At 52.8% G+C, this 13,221-nt stretch overlaps 1 protein-coding gene across 1 annotated transcript in view; it reads right to left on the bottom strand.

Annotated features, from left to right (window-relative positions):
- The window catches only part of NUTF2 (nuclear transport factor 2), a 16,093-nt gene extending 3,595 nt beyond the window's left edge, over window positions 1-12,498 (bottom strand). Inside the window, exons 1-2 of the mRNA XM_012660554.1 lie at window positions 12,395-12,498; window positions 1,305-1,432 (exon numbers count right to left, since the gene is read on the bottom strand). Coding sequence (XP_012516008.1) covers window positions 1,305-1,403 — 99 coding nt within the window. The 5' untranslated portion in view covers window positions 1,404-1,432; window positions 12,395-12,498. The remainder of the gene's footprint in view (window positions 1-1,304; window positions 1,433-12,394) is intronic.
- Between the last annotated feature and the right edge of the window lie 723 nt (window positions 12,499-13,221).

Here is a 13,221-nt window from a genome sequence, read left to right as displayed (position 1 = left end):
CTACTGCATGATCAGTCAGCATCAGTCCCACAGAAGTCATCAGAAAGAACTTGGAAACATCCTGTATGTTCATCACCATCTCCAGAACTCAGGCTGAGTGCCACAGTGGCCCTTCAAACTAGCCTTCCTGGGCACCCATGGGGTCAGTGAGGGATGGAAGCTGACAAGGCCTCCCAAGGTCTAGTCTGGGACCTCCCTACCACCAAGAGTCAAAATTCCACATCTGCACCCCCAAATCTTCACGTCCACAGCCTTCAGAGGCAGAACTCAAAAGGGCCTCTGCTACTTACCAGCTGTGACATTAGGTAAATTACTTACATTTCTGAGCCTCAGTTTCCTAATCTTCAAAGGGGTAATGTGCAGAGGATTACGAAACAATGAACATAAAAGTGCTCTTTAGGACCTTGCTAACTCTCTCCTCTGGGTCAGGCCTGCCTTAATTAAGAGACAATGAAGCAGAAGTGCCAGGACCCCAGAGCCAGAGCAGTTTAAGTTTTTAAAAATTCTCTACGATGATAATGACAACCAAATAATGTCTGTGCTGGATTTGGTCTTCCATTGGTAAGATTCCTTTCTTTTTTTCAAAATTTCTGAATGGACTCTTAACTTTTTGGAAGCAGACACAAAAGACCTCAGTCAGCCCAGCCAGGCTCTACAGCTATGCTTAGAAGACTCTTATCGCCCTCATCCTGGGCAGACCTGCTGGATCAATCACATTTCTGTGACCAAATCTAGGGCAGGGTCAAGTACAAGTAGTTCTTGATGTATATGAACATCATCAAAATAGCAGCAAACAATGCCTGCATAGCAGAGTTTCTCAAAGGACACATCAGCCTTTCTGGGCTAAGCCCATTTGTTTCCCATGAGCATTCAGGGCTTCAGGTCCCAAAAGGAAACTGGAGCTGGGGCCTCCAGGAGAGCTCAGCTTTGCACTGAAGATACTCATGGCGACTGGCCCCAGAGGGCACCATGAGCCCTAGCCTCTGCCTGTTGCTATATAATCAGGAACAGAGGCACTCCCAGGACCATGAGCACTGACAAGATGCTGGCCACATGCAATGGCAAGCCCAGAACATCCTGCCCAGAATCCCAGGATTCCCACTCTTATGGAAGATGACAGAGGTAAAAGTATGGACCAGGCAGTTGGGCCATGCCTCAGGCCCCCTGTCCCAGGGACAAAAACTCAGATAGAGAGGTGTAGCCAGTCCAGCAAGGACTGCCAGAATTTGTGAACTGGATGGAATGGTCCAACATCCAAATCTATCCCCTGGGGTCCTATTCTGGCCCTAAAGCTGGAGACTTACGTAAATTGCGCCTAGTTGGGTTCTATCATTATCAAATAACTGGTAGTAATGTTGAATGAAGCTGGATCCAATCTGCTCCCAAATTGGCTTGTCTCCCATTCTGGAGCGTCACCCAGCCTCGCTGAGACCTGCAAGACCAACAAGACAGACAGGGAAGCATTGGTACTGCAAGAGCAGATGACTAGTCGCTGACCCCCCAACCCCTCCCTGGTCTCCTGGAGCAGGGAGTCCTCTGCTGAGGTCTGTTCCCTCAGGGTACATGGAGAGGCCCTGGGGAACTGATAGCAGACCCCTCCCAAGCCAGACAAGTGCTGGAGCCCAGAGGTGGACCAGACTCAGCCTTTCCTTTAAGGAGCTCCTTATTGATGAGACAGAGGGGTGCCAGGGTTGTGAAGCACACGGCAGGGGTGTGCTTCACAAAGGAAGGTCGGAGTAGGCCCTTCCACGTCCAATAAGGAGGCCTTGAAGTAGGAGCTAAGCCCCCATATCTTCTCATTCAATCCTCTCAACAACCAATAAGGCCACAGTTATTACTGTTCTTCCCATGTTACAGTCCAGGAGCTACTGATGTCTCCGTGTGGCATGCTTTCTGTTGCAGCCCTTGGGTCCCCAACACTGTCCCAGGACTTTGCTGGCAAGTGGAAGAAGACCCAGTGACGGTGGAGGGCAATGGCCCCTCAGGCCCCATTTTTTTTTTTTTTTTTTTGAGACAGAGTCTCACTGTGTTGCCCGGGCTAGAGTGCCGTGGCGTCAGCCTAGCTCACAGCAACCTCAAACTCCTGGGCTCAAGCGATCCTCCTGCCTCAGCCTCCCGAGTAGCTGGGACTACAGGCATGTGCCACCATGCCCAGCTAATTTTTTCTATATATTTTTAGTTGTCCGATTAATTTCTTTCTATTTTTAGTAGAGACGGGGTCTCGCTCTTGCTCAGGCTGGTTTCGAACTCCTGAGCTCAAACAATCCGCCTGCCTCGGCCTCCCAGAGTGCTAGGATTACAGGCGTGAGCCACCGCGCCCGGCCTGGGCCCCACTTCTCACAAAAACAGTAAGTGACGCTCTACTAAAATTAGAAAGAAATTAATTGGACAACTAAAAATATATAGAAAAAATTAGCCGCAAAGAGCTTTATGTGCATTTGCTCCCTATGAGTCAACACCTGTGTCAGAGATGAGGAGTTCAGAGGGATCAGCCAGAGCTGAGGGGTGTGGGAAGGGGAAATGGAAGCTGTGAGGGAAAAATGTGTCTCTTCAAGTCTCCCCATGCCAGCATTACCTTCATCCCAAGGGGCTGCCTCTCGTGGGTCTCTGAGAGGGCGGGGAGTCCCCCTCCCAACTACAGAGCATGGCCCCAAGGACGCTGGATGGAAAACCCAGTCCCCAGGTGAGAGCCACTCTGGCTTTGCTAGGCTCCTCCTAGGTAGGGAAGTCCACATCTCACTGCGGATCCCATGACTACAGACCTATGTGTTGTTCTATAGCTGTCTCTGACTATAAAGGAGCCCACTCCAACGTCCTGATGGTAAGACTCTGAACCCAAGCAGGGGGGAGGTCAAGCAGACAACCATTCGCAGTGGTGGGATCTGATGCAAGTCACTGCCCTTCTTAGGGCCTTGGCCTCTTCCTCTGTAAGACAGGGATGGGTAACCCTGACATTGCTGGTGGCTGTGAAGTTTGACTAAGGGGATGTGGTAAAGCTCTCAGCTCAACATGGTAAGTGCTAGCTCATTCCAGTCCCAGTCACTTCACCCAAGGCCCAAGGAACCAGCAGGGAGGGACTGTGTAGGGGAACAGTGACAACGCAGGCAGTCCCCCACCCTGTGACTCCACTCCAGCCAATGAGGGGCCAGGAAGCTAAGCCAGCTTTATTTTTGATCTCCTAGGGGGTAGTGGCACTAAAAATAGAAGCTCAGTGCTGGGATGAGTAGGAAATGTCCAGGAAAGTCTAAAGCGAGCAGAGGGGAAAGCTTGGATCCAGCCACGCCTGCTACACAGGAACATAAGATTTGTCCTAGTTCACATTCTGCCAAAAAACCAATCAACAAGTGGGGAAAAGCTCGGGATCACACCTAGTCTCAGCTGCTGTCTTAGTCGCATAGCCAAGGAGTCTGACTGTGGCTGTACTCACACACAAACCTGGTGCTCCTGAGGCAGAGCACAGCTCCCTACCCCTGCATCCTGGCCCCTCCACCCTGGCACTGCTATGCCCCGACCCTGGTGTGCCGCAGGAGTTCTGGGGGCAGGGAAGAAGCTGGAGGACTGCATGACGGCCATCTGTCCCTCTGCCCTTGGCCTACAGCAAGGTTGGGCAGCTCTCAGGGAAAGTCTTGGAAAAGGAGTATGCCGATCAGAAGTAGCATCAGCAAGTGTGTAGGGGGAATGAAAAGAGATAGAACAGGAAACCAGGGAGCTAGAGACGAAAGGTGAGGTAAACTAAGGCTGGAAGCTGACCCAAAGACAAGAAAAGTGCCATCGCATGGTGGGACGGAGGAAGTACGGGCATGTTTTTTCCTTTTTCAATATTGTTCTTAATGGTGTGATAACTTTCTAATGCTAAAAGTACCTGGCTGAAGTAGTGGCAGGGGGAAGTGAGGTGGAGGGATGGAGGAACAGAAGGGCCCTCTGGCCTGGTGGGGCAGAGTTAGATCTCTCAGGAACAGGACAGTTTAGGGGCTCCCAGGAAACGTGGGGAGGAACCTGCAAAACTACATGGATTGAGGCCTGCTTGACCTTCCTATGTTATTTCCACGTAGTGATCACAACAGCCACGTGGTCAGACTCCACTGTCATCCAGTGCATCAGTGCTGACACCGGGTCCTCTGGCTGAGGCCAGTGCTTGCTTTCTGCTAACTTTGCAACACTGTAAATCACAAAGCTGGCCATGTCCCTCCCCTACAATACCCTCACCTTTGGGTTAAAGGCCAAACCCCCTTGGCTCCGCAGGTGGCCATCCACACTTGTCCCCATCTCTGCAGCCATGTTCTCCTGCCTAGATCCAGCTCTACACACAAACACACCACAATTCGCCAAGAGCTTGCTCACTGTGATTTCTGCACAGGTGACTCCCCCTGCTGGGACGTCCTCCTTCCCCTCATCTGCCTTGTCAGTTCCTGTTCTTCCTCCAAGTCGATGTTCAGACCCCATCTACTTGGGACTCCTCAGACTCAAACGGTGACCCCCACCCCCCTGAGCACACTCTATCAACATACCCAGGCCCTACTCCCCTGCCTGAGAGCACTGTGGCTCTGGGCTGTGAGGGTTCTGGTGCTGTTCGTGCCACACACACACTCCCCCCCACTCCCCCCATCTCCTGGCATAGAATGTGACACAGCAAACTACAGAATTTATAGTTTCTGACGCCAAACCTCCCACAAAGCTTTCAACTCATGGCTGGGAGGCAGCATTCCTGAGTCCAAAAAAAGAAGCAGAGTGCACAGCCCCCCTCCTGTCCCCATGCAGTATAGGGGATGGGGATAGGCCAGGCTGGGAAGATGTTCCCCAGAATGGCCAGCAAGCCCTGACCTTGTTTCTAACACATTTACAGTGGAAGCAGCCTGGAAAGAAACAAAATGCCAAGGCTCAGGGACAGCCTCACATCAGATTAGCGACTGACCTTCATCACGACGGCTTCTCCTACAGCTCTTCTGAGCGCCGCTGACCACGCCATCTCCTGCTTCACCCCAACAGTCCGCAGGCTGACTGAGGCCAGGCTCCTCGAGGAGCAGAAAAGACCTTGGTGACCTCCTGCCCACTGAGCATCAGCCTCCACTGACCTTTAGGTCTCTGTGGGTGCAAAGACCCTCTAAGAATGTCTCAGAAACTGTGGCTCTCTCCCAGTACATTTGCACAGAGGCAGAGATGCCCCAGTCTGATGAATAATTTCAGGTTGTTCAGACTCCTTGGGGTTCAGTCATAGACCCAAGGTTAAAACCTCTAGCTCAGGAGATCTCATTAGACAACAGAAAAACTTCAAAATTCAAAATAGCAGTGTCTGGCTGAGAACATCTCATTTTCACTAATGCATATTAGGTACAGAAATGTGCAAAGAGCTTTATGTGCATTTGCTCCCTATGAGTCAACACCTGTGTCAGAGATGAGTAAAAGGAGACTCAGAGAGGTTGGCCAATTCCAACTTGCTCAAGGATGGCAGTTGATAAACGGTGGAATTGGACTGACCAGGTGTGGTGGATCCAGAGCCAGGACTCCCAGAGAGGACCTGGGTCTGGAGATAAAAATAACAGACCCCATCAGTGAGAGCTCCGGGGCACACAGGGCTGAAGCTCCAACCTCTAAGTTTGGCTTTCTCAGAGATTGACAAAGTGGTCCTGATTCGGCACTTGTGTCTCCAAACAGAGGCATCAAGTGGAAGAGTTAAACATCAAACCCAGAGCCCCAAACGACAGGCGTTTTCATGGAGGATGAAAGCTGTGACCTCAGCTCTCAAAGTCACAACCCTGCTCTACCATCTCAGCAAAGGAGAGATAGATCCTGGCCTAGCTGGGCCTGGGGCAGGGACAGGAGCAGAATAGCGATGGGGAAGGTGACATCACTCCTTTCAGACGGGCACACAGAAAGATGCTCGCATGTTTGAGGGCCCTCACGGAGGTCTGTGGGGAATGCCAGCAGATGCGCCCAGACCACAGTGAGGTCCTGGTGTGGCCAATTCCCCTTACACCTACTGCCTGCCAGGCCCCAAACATAGCCCTGAAGCAGGGACTGGGAAGGACTCCTCCAACAGGTGGGACAGACAGCCCATGTGGCTTAAACCCCAGAGCACAGAAATGTCTTATGGAGGGACAGGGGAAAAGGGCGGCAGCAACCAAAAACAGGAAGGCATTGCAGGGTGCTCGTCCTTCAGGAAAAAGCTGCCCCTCCCCACGGCCCTCCAGTGACTTCCCATGGCACCTGGAACAGTCTCAACTACTTTACTGTCTTCAAGGCCCTGAGAGACCTGGCCTTCCTGGCTGTCCAAACTCATCATTTGCCACCCACTCCCTCCCCTCCTCTGCACCCATACTGGGCATTTTCCTCTTTCTGGAACATGTTGAGCTTGTTCTCGCCAGAGGACTTTGCAACTGCTGCACCTTCTACCTGAATCATTCTCCCCACTAGACCATCATGTGTCTGGCACCTTGTCACTTGTGTCAGCTCAAATGTCAACTCCCCACAGACACCTTCCCTGACCAGTCAGTCTAAAGTAGCTGTCTAGTTATTCATTCCACTTCCTGTATTGTCTTCTTAGCACTTACCACTGCATGAGTTGTCACACTTAGCTATTTGTTTATTGTCTATCTGCCTGACCAGGCCCCCCAGTCACCCCTACTCCCATGGCCCAGCCCTCAATAATTGTTTGTTGCCAAAGAGCATGAATGCACAGGTGCCTAGGCTGAGCGGCCAGCCCTTCTCTGGAGGAGGAGTGAGTTCTGGGCAAACCCTGCTCAATTTAAGTAGCCCAGTGACCCACTTCCCCACCACCCACACCTTCTGTCCAAGTTGTCAGCAAACAATTCTTTGTCATTCACCCAGCTACTGTCTGTGGCTTGGCCCCAAACCCCTCCCACTCCCAAGTCCTGGTCACCCAAGGGGCAGCTGTGGCTGAACAGCAGTCACACAGCCACACCCTCAAAGATCTGGCCTCCAGCGTGCTCTACCTCTCCCTTAGGGAGTGACCCTCTGGCTCTGTCTCCTCATCAGTAGCTATGGGATGTTAGGAGAGGATATGAAGCAGGAGGACCAGCTTCAAGGACTTATCAGTTCCTAGGTAAATACTAGGGCAACAGCTAGGGAGAAGGTAGGTACTTCAGCTCCCTGCAGGGAGGCCACACCATGGAGCAGGCCTAGATCCAGGGATGGAAACTGCCTGGCCCACCACTGCCATGCCCGAAGTATGGAGAGAAATCAGCCCAGATGGCTGGCCAAGAAATAACCCTTTCCTGGGGGTGATACCTGAGGTCTAAGTGCCCCCAGCATCCCAACGAACCTTTCCTTGTCTTCTACCTGGAGGGAGGTCTCTAGAGAACCTGTGCTGCCCTGTCAGAAGCTGAACCCCAAGACCTGCATTCTGGGCTCTCTGCTCTGCACTGACTCCCTGCATAACCTCCTTTCCCAGGTGGCTCAGACCTTTGGGGTCTCAGTCCTTCTGAATAGCTCCCATCCATGAATTGAGCCTCAGGCCATGAACCTGCCAGTCAGGTACATATGCACTTGGCTCCCATAGAGGGGCCTGAGACTCCTAAATGACTACTCCTGTGGCCTGGCCAACACTGCTGTGACACCCTAAGACCGAGAAGAGCAGGGAATAAAGGGATGACTGTGGAGCCCGGAGGGTGCTGGAAGGAATGCCACCTGTAAGTCACCCCCGTGTGTTCTCACTTGAGCCTCGCAACAGGCCCTGTAAAGCTGGTATGAATATATTCACTTTGTAGCTGAGGAAACAGAGACTCTAAGAGGTTAAGGAAGAACTCAAGAGCACACAAGGCCACTGGCATAACATTAGAATGCCCATGAAATTGGCCAAGATTGGAATAGATGAGAGCCAATGGGAGGCAGCAGAAAGCACATAGGTGGCAAAACCGGATGACAAGGAATGGAGCCCAAGCCTTTTGTCTTCCCCTGAAATCATTAAGCTCCACACACCTTAGGACGGGAGATACATGAGCACGTACTCCGTAGGTCAAAGCAGGTTTCCACCATAGGAATGACTGAGAACTTGTACCCTCCTAGCCTTGAAACCACCTGCGAGTGGAAACAATTCCACAGAGTTCCCTCCCCATGGCAGCAGGCTCTCCAGTTTCTGTACTGGTGAGCACCAGTGGTTCTGATGGAGTATCTCAGGCTTTAAGAAACAAACATTCTGGAATTGCCACAGTTTTCTGAGAATACTGAGGCAAACAGCCTTCAGTTTCCAGGCACCCCAGACATCTCTCATGTAGGAGGGTCTCCATTCGCCTTGTCTCCAGCCTGGGGGCTCAGGGAGTTGGCATACAGATTTTAGCAACAAGTAAGGAGTAACACTCAGGACAGTGAAAGGAAGTTCTTGGTCATAGGTCAGCTGGCAGTAGGAGCCCTGGGGCCACTGAGCAGGCCACCCTGGCCCTCATGCCCCTCTTCCTTGGCCACTAAGACATTATCCCAGCCACAGCAAGGCCTGAGCAAAGCATTCTGCCCAGGAGGACACAGTCCAGCTGACAGGGTGAGAAGGAAGAGGGTGCCACACCAGCTTAGTGGCCAGGGTACCGACCAGAATGATCATATCGCACAGACTGGAAGTCACTCTAGGGATAATCTACACGCTGCTGCCTCCCTCAGGGAGGGATTGAAGAATTCCTGCCACATATGGTCAAGGGAAGAGAATCACAGAATCTTAAAGCTGAGATGGGGGCAGCCAACTCAAACTGAACTCCAAACACACAAATATATCCTCAAATGGCCCATCAGAAAATGTTAACTTAAAAAAAGAAAAAAGCCCAGCACAACGTTCAGCTCAACCCCACCCCAAAGAAATCCTGCCTCACTTTCAATGTTTACCCAGTGGAAAATTTAGATTCGCTCCCTTTGCCCCAAAAGGACTACTCCTCTGGTCCTGAAGGCCTCAATGAGGACCGCCTGAATTGGATTCTAAAGCAATATTGTCAGGCGAGGTGGCTCCCAGCACTTTGGGAGGGCAAGGAAGGATTGCTTGAGGCCAGGAGTTTGAGACCAGCCTGGACAAGAGTGAAAATTTTTAAAAATTAGCCAGGTATGATGGTGCATCTGTATTCTCAGCTACTGAGGAGGCTGAGAGCAGGAGGATCACTTCAGCCCAGGAGTTCCAGGTTACAGTGAGCTATGATCATGCACTGTACTCCAGCCTCAGTGACGAGAGAGCGAGAGAGAGAGAGAGAAAGAGAGAGAGAGAGAGAGAGAGAAAGAGAGACAGAGAGATCCTGTCTTTAAGAAATAAACAAATAATAATGATAAAAATAAACACTACTGGCATTTCCAAAGTCCCTGGTGGCTCCTGTCCCCCTTTGTAACCCCCTAGGCAAGGCCATCTGTTGAAGGAATACCCAAAGAGCCTCCCTGCTGAATCTTTCATCTCTGGGGAAGCTTCCTCCATCTGGCACCCTAGGAAGATGCCCTGATGTACCACTAAGGAACAACTATTTGGCACATGAATGAAGGTGACCACAAAAGCCTCTTAGTGAAAGGGGCAGAAGACACAAACTCATGCTACAGACAGGGGATTAGAAGGCCACAGACAACAAAATGCTGGTGAGATTCCCAGGCACTGTGAGAACACCCAACAGAGACCCCTGGGGGACTCAGGAGAAGCAGGCCCTAGAAGCCAGCAGCTAGACTCCATCAGACACAGCAATTTGAAGCAGCTGACAGCCTCACTCAAGGGACCCCAGACTGTCCTGTGCCCATAATCTGGAAATGTACCTCTCTCAGTGTTCCTGCCAGTCACTGCAGAGGAGGGTGGGCCCACTAATAGCCTTTTCTCTTTGGTGCTCTGATAGCCCCATCTTCTGCAAAAGATTATGAGCCCCTGTACAGGTCCCTTCAACTTAGCCCTCAACAATCCCATCATCCCCACTACTGTGACCTCCTTTCCCTAGCACCAGGATTGGACAGGATTCATTTTTCTACCTCCAGCCTCAGCCGAGAGCCTGACACACAGAGAGGGCCCAAAGAATGGCTGCTGAGTAAAATTAATCATTGGCAAGAAAGGAGAAAAAAATAATTGCAAGCAAGATACTAATGCCTCCTTAAGGGATTCATACAAGGTGGCTTCCAGTTCTGGAGAATTCTGTGTCTCTCTTAAATCATTCATCCCCTCCCAACCCTTCAACTGCAAAGACGGCAGAATAAAGCGAGATGTGGCTCAGAGGGGAGAGGTGGGCCTCTAGTCACTAAGGGACCCAATTTTGAGCTGCTTGAGAACTCAAACATCCTGACACCCTGCCCATGCTTGTGTAGCCATATCCCACTACCCCTTGTCAGGCCCTACTTCCAAGTTAGCCCTACATGAATAGAGAGCACAGATAAGTCCTGGAGAACCTCATGGCTCTCTTCTTATCTCCGAGACCTAGATGGCCTGCCAAGTTCTCTAGAAAGGTGAAGGACTTCTTAGGGTCAGGATGATCCCAGACAAAGAAGTTACAGGGAACTACTAGGGGTTGGCATGAGAGGGAGGGATCTGAATTCCTCCTACTCTTGATTAACCTTGAAGAAGGAACAGTATCTTTTTGATCCTGAAGAAAATCCTTGTGGTCAAGCCACCCAGGACCTTGAGATATGCAAACTACTCCACAGCCATAATCCTAGTTCATCTGAAACTTGTGACTCTGGAAGTACCAATCCAGACAATCTAGAGAGGGTCTTGAAATAACTGCTTCTAGTTCTAAGAGATTCCACCTCACTGACCCTCTATGTGTCCTGTGGGTAGTCCCTCCTTATTGCCCACCTCCACTGGCAAACTGGGTCTCTCCTGAACCTGCTGGACGAACTTGACTTTCATGTTCTCATGGGCCAGTCCGTGGACTAGGAGAGTTGAGTCCAGATAGAAGGCAGGCCCTGGCGAGATGTGAGCAACATCCTTGCCTGTTCTTCTTGACCAGTGAGAATGACTAGGCAGAGCAATTCAAATATACGAAAACTTCCAAGTCAAGAACACAACGACCAAAAAAACATTATCTGAGGAAATACTCAAGGAAGAAAAAAAAGGTTTGACAAGCTATCTCTCCCCCAAGTCCCACGGTCTTCTCAGGACCAGTTCCTAAATTTATCATCACTCAATCAGAGGTGGCTTTACGAAGCCAGTCAGGATAATACTCTCTGGCTAGATAAGACTCTTGTCCCACAACTCAATGGTGTCTCTGGTGCCATCTTTAAGGGCAATTTCGTGAGGCACAACCAGCTTCCTGCCTGTTCATAGGCAGCTTCGGCTGTTGGGAAGTGAGAAGCAAGTGATGACAATCCTGACTTTCTGCAGCTTCCAGGCCTAGTTCTGCCATCCAAGCTTCAGAAGGACCCCAGAGTCTGAACCTGAGCCCTACAGCTCAAATGTGCCCTATCGCCAAAGCCCATTGCAGCAACACCTGATTTGGCACTGGGCTCATGGGCCTCAAGCCTGGATTCTACTTCCCCCTACATTAAGTCCCACCTTATCACCCAGTTCTTATGGAATCATCCACTACTGTGGGGCAATTCTAATGCTGCCTCTGGAAGGAGCAGACGTGAAGGTTAGGCTGTGCCCTGGAGGCTTACACATCTAACCTCACCTCCTTCGTTTTCCTCCTCCCTTCCTACACTAACACAGCCAGCCGATCCACCCAGAGTTGGGGCCTGATCACTGATACAGAAGGGCGGAGGCTGGGCCTACCAGCCTGGAGCCGCCTCACCAAATCAGGCCCAGATCCTCCAAGGCTGGCCAGGGCTAAAAAGTCCCACGTGGAACCCCCTCCCGCCCGATTCTCTGACCCTGCCCTCCCCTAGCATAGGTTCCACCGAAGGAGCGGTAGGTTTCGTGCACTCCCAGGAGGCAGACAAGCAGGGGAGCGTTCACCTACACCCTAGCCGGGCTATGGACAGGAACCGGGTAAGGGTCCCAAGCCCCGGCTGTGGCAGGCGGGCGCCCTTACCCATGCTGACTCTGGAGCGGGCCGGGTGGCGCTGCCCGTCCCCGGATCCTTCGCAGGCGGGTGGCAGGATGTGGGGCTGGGGTCTGCCCGCTAGTCCGCCTGCAGAGCTTGCCGGACTCGAGCAGGCCGGGCCAGGCCAGACGGGGCGGGGCCCTGAAAGCCCCATCCGGATGATCCCGACCACAGAAAAAGGCCTGGCCATGGCGCAGTACGGTGCACCAGCCACGGGCACGGTACCTCCGGGATAGGCGCCTGGCTGGCTCTCTCTGCGTTCCCCACGGCCGCCGCCTCAGAGGACCGGCGGGAGGCGGAGCTGCGCGCGACACATGGCCCGGGCCCCGCGCGGCTTCGGGCCGCTGGGGTGGGGATGGGAGGGGCCGCCGGGGGACTTTCAGCGGAGCCTCCGGGCGGCCTGGAAAGCGGCTCCTGCGGCCCAGCCCCCGCCCCGGCGTGCTGGCACCGACACTCACCCGAGGGGCTGGCACGATGGCGGCAGCGGCGGCGGCAACCCAGCGCGGTCTGCGACCGACTGTCCCTTCCCCCCTGCCTTCCCTCGTCCGCCCCGTTGCACTCTGGGAAACGCAGTTCCACCGCTCCCCTTTCTGGTACAAGTGCGCCGGAAGAAAACTATATTTCCCAGTGTGCTACGCGCGGAGGCCCAGACACGGCCCACAGCGCGGGAGGTGAGGCTAAGCCGGGGAGGGAGGCTGCCGGGGAGAGCCCCTGAGAATTGTGGTCTAGCGGAAGCCTCTGGAACAGTGGAGGTTGGCGCCAGGCAAGGGTCAGGGCTTAGCTGTCGCCTGGTCCCAGCTGGTCCAGCCCCGCCCAGGCTGTGTGCTAGTGGGGGTTGGCCCCGCCCCTGTGGGAGCCCGGCCTGGCCCCAAACTGGCCCAGCCGCCCCTCCCTGGGCCCCTGGGCTGTTTCCGCTGGCGAAGCCCCCTCCCCTTTGGAGCTTTGGCTGCCTCCTGGGCTATTTGGGTCCTTATGGCCTTGGCCAGCCGGGCAGAACCCAGGGCTTCTGCTCTCCCAACATTTGTGCGCCCTGCCCCACGGCCAGTCGGGGCCAGAGCTGGTTTTGAGCAGGCTGGGCTCTTCTTGGGCTGGAGACTCAAAGGCCCCTCAGGTGAGGCTTGGCTGGAGAGGTTACTCTCAGACTTGTACAGTTAGGGGTCTCCAGAACATTCGCATAAGGTTTTTTTGCAGCAGATAGGGCAGCTATAAGTTTCATTTTTACTAATGAGAAAAGAGAAATAGTTGGCTCACCCAAGTTTCCCGTGATTTAAGTGACCAGATTATA

This window comes from Propithecus coquereli, unplaced genomic scaffold (assembly GCF_000956105.1).
Source record: "Propithecus coquereli isolate 6110/MARCELLA unplaced genomic scaffold, Pcoq_1.0 Scaffold67, whole genome shotgun sequence".
In the NCBI taxonomy this organism is placed as follows: Eukaryota; Metazoa; Chordata; class Mammalia; order Primates; family Indriidae; genus Propithecus; species Propithecus coquereli.
Note: the sequence above shows the minus strand (reverse complement) of the source record. Positions and strands in the feature narration are given on the sequence as shown.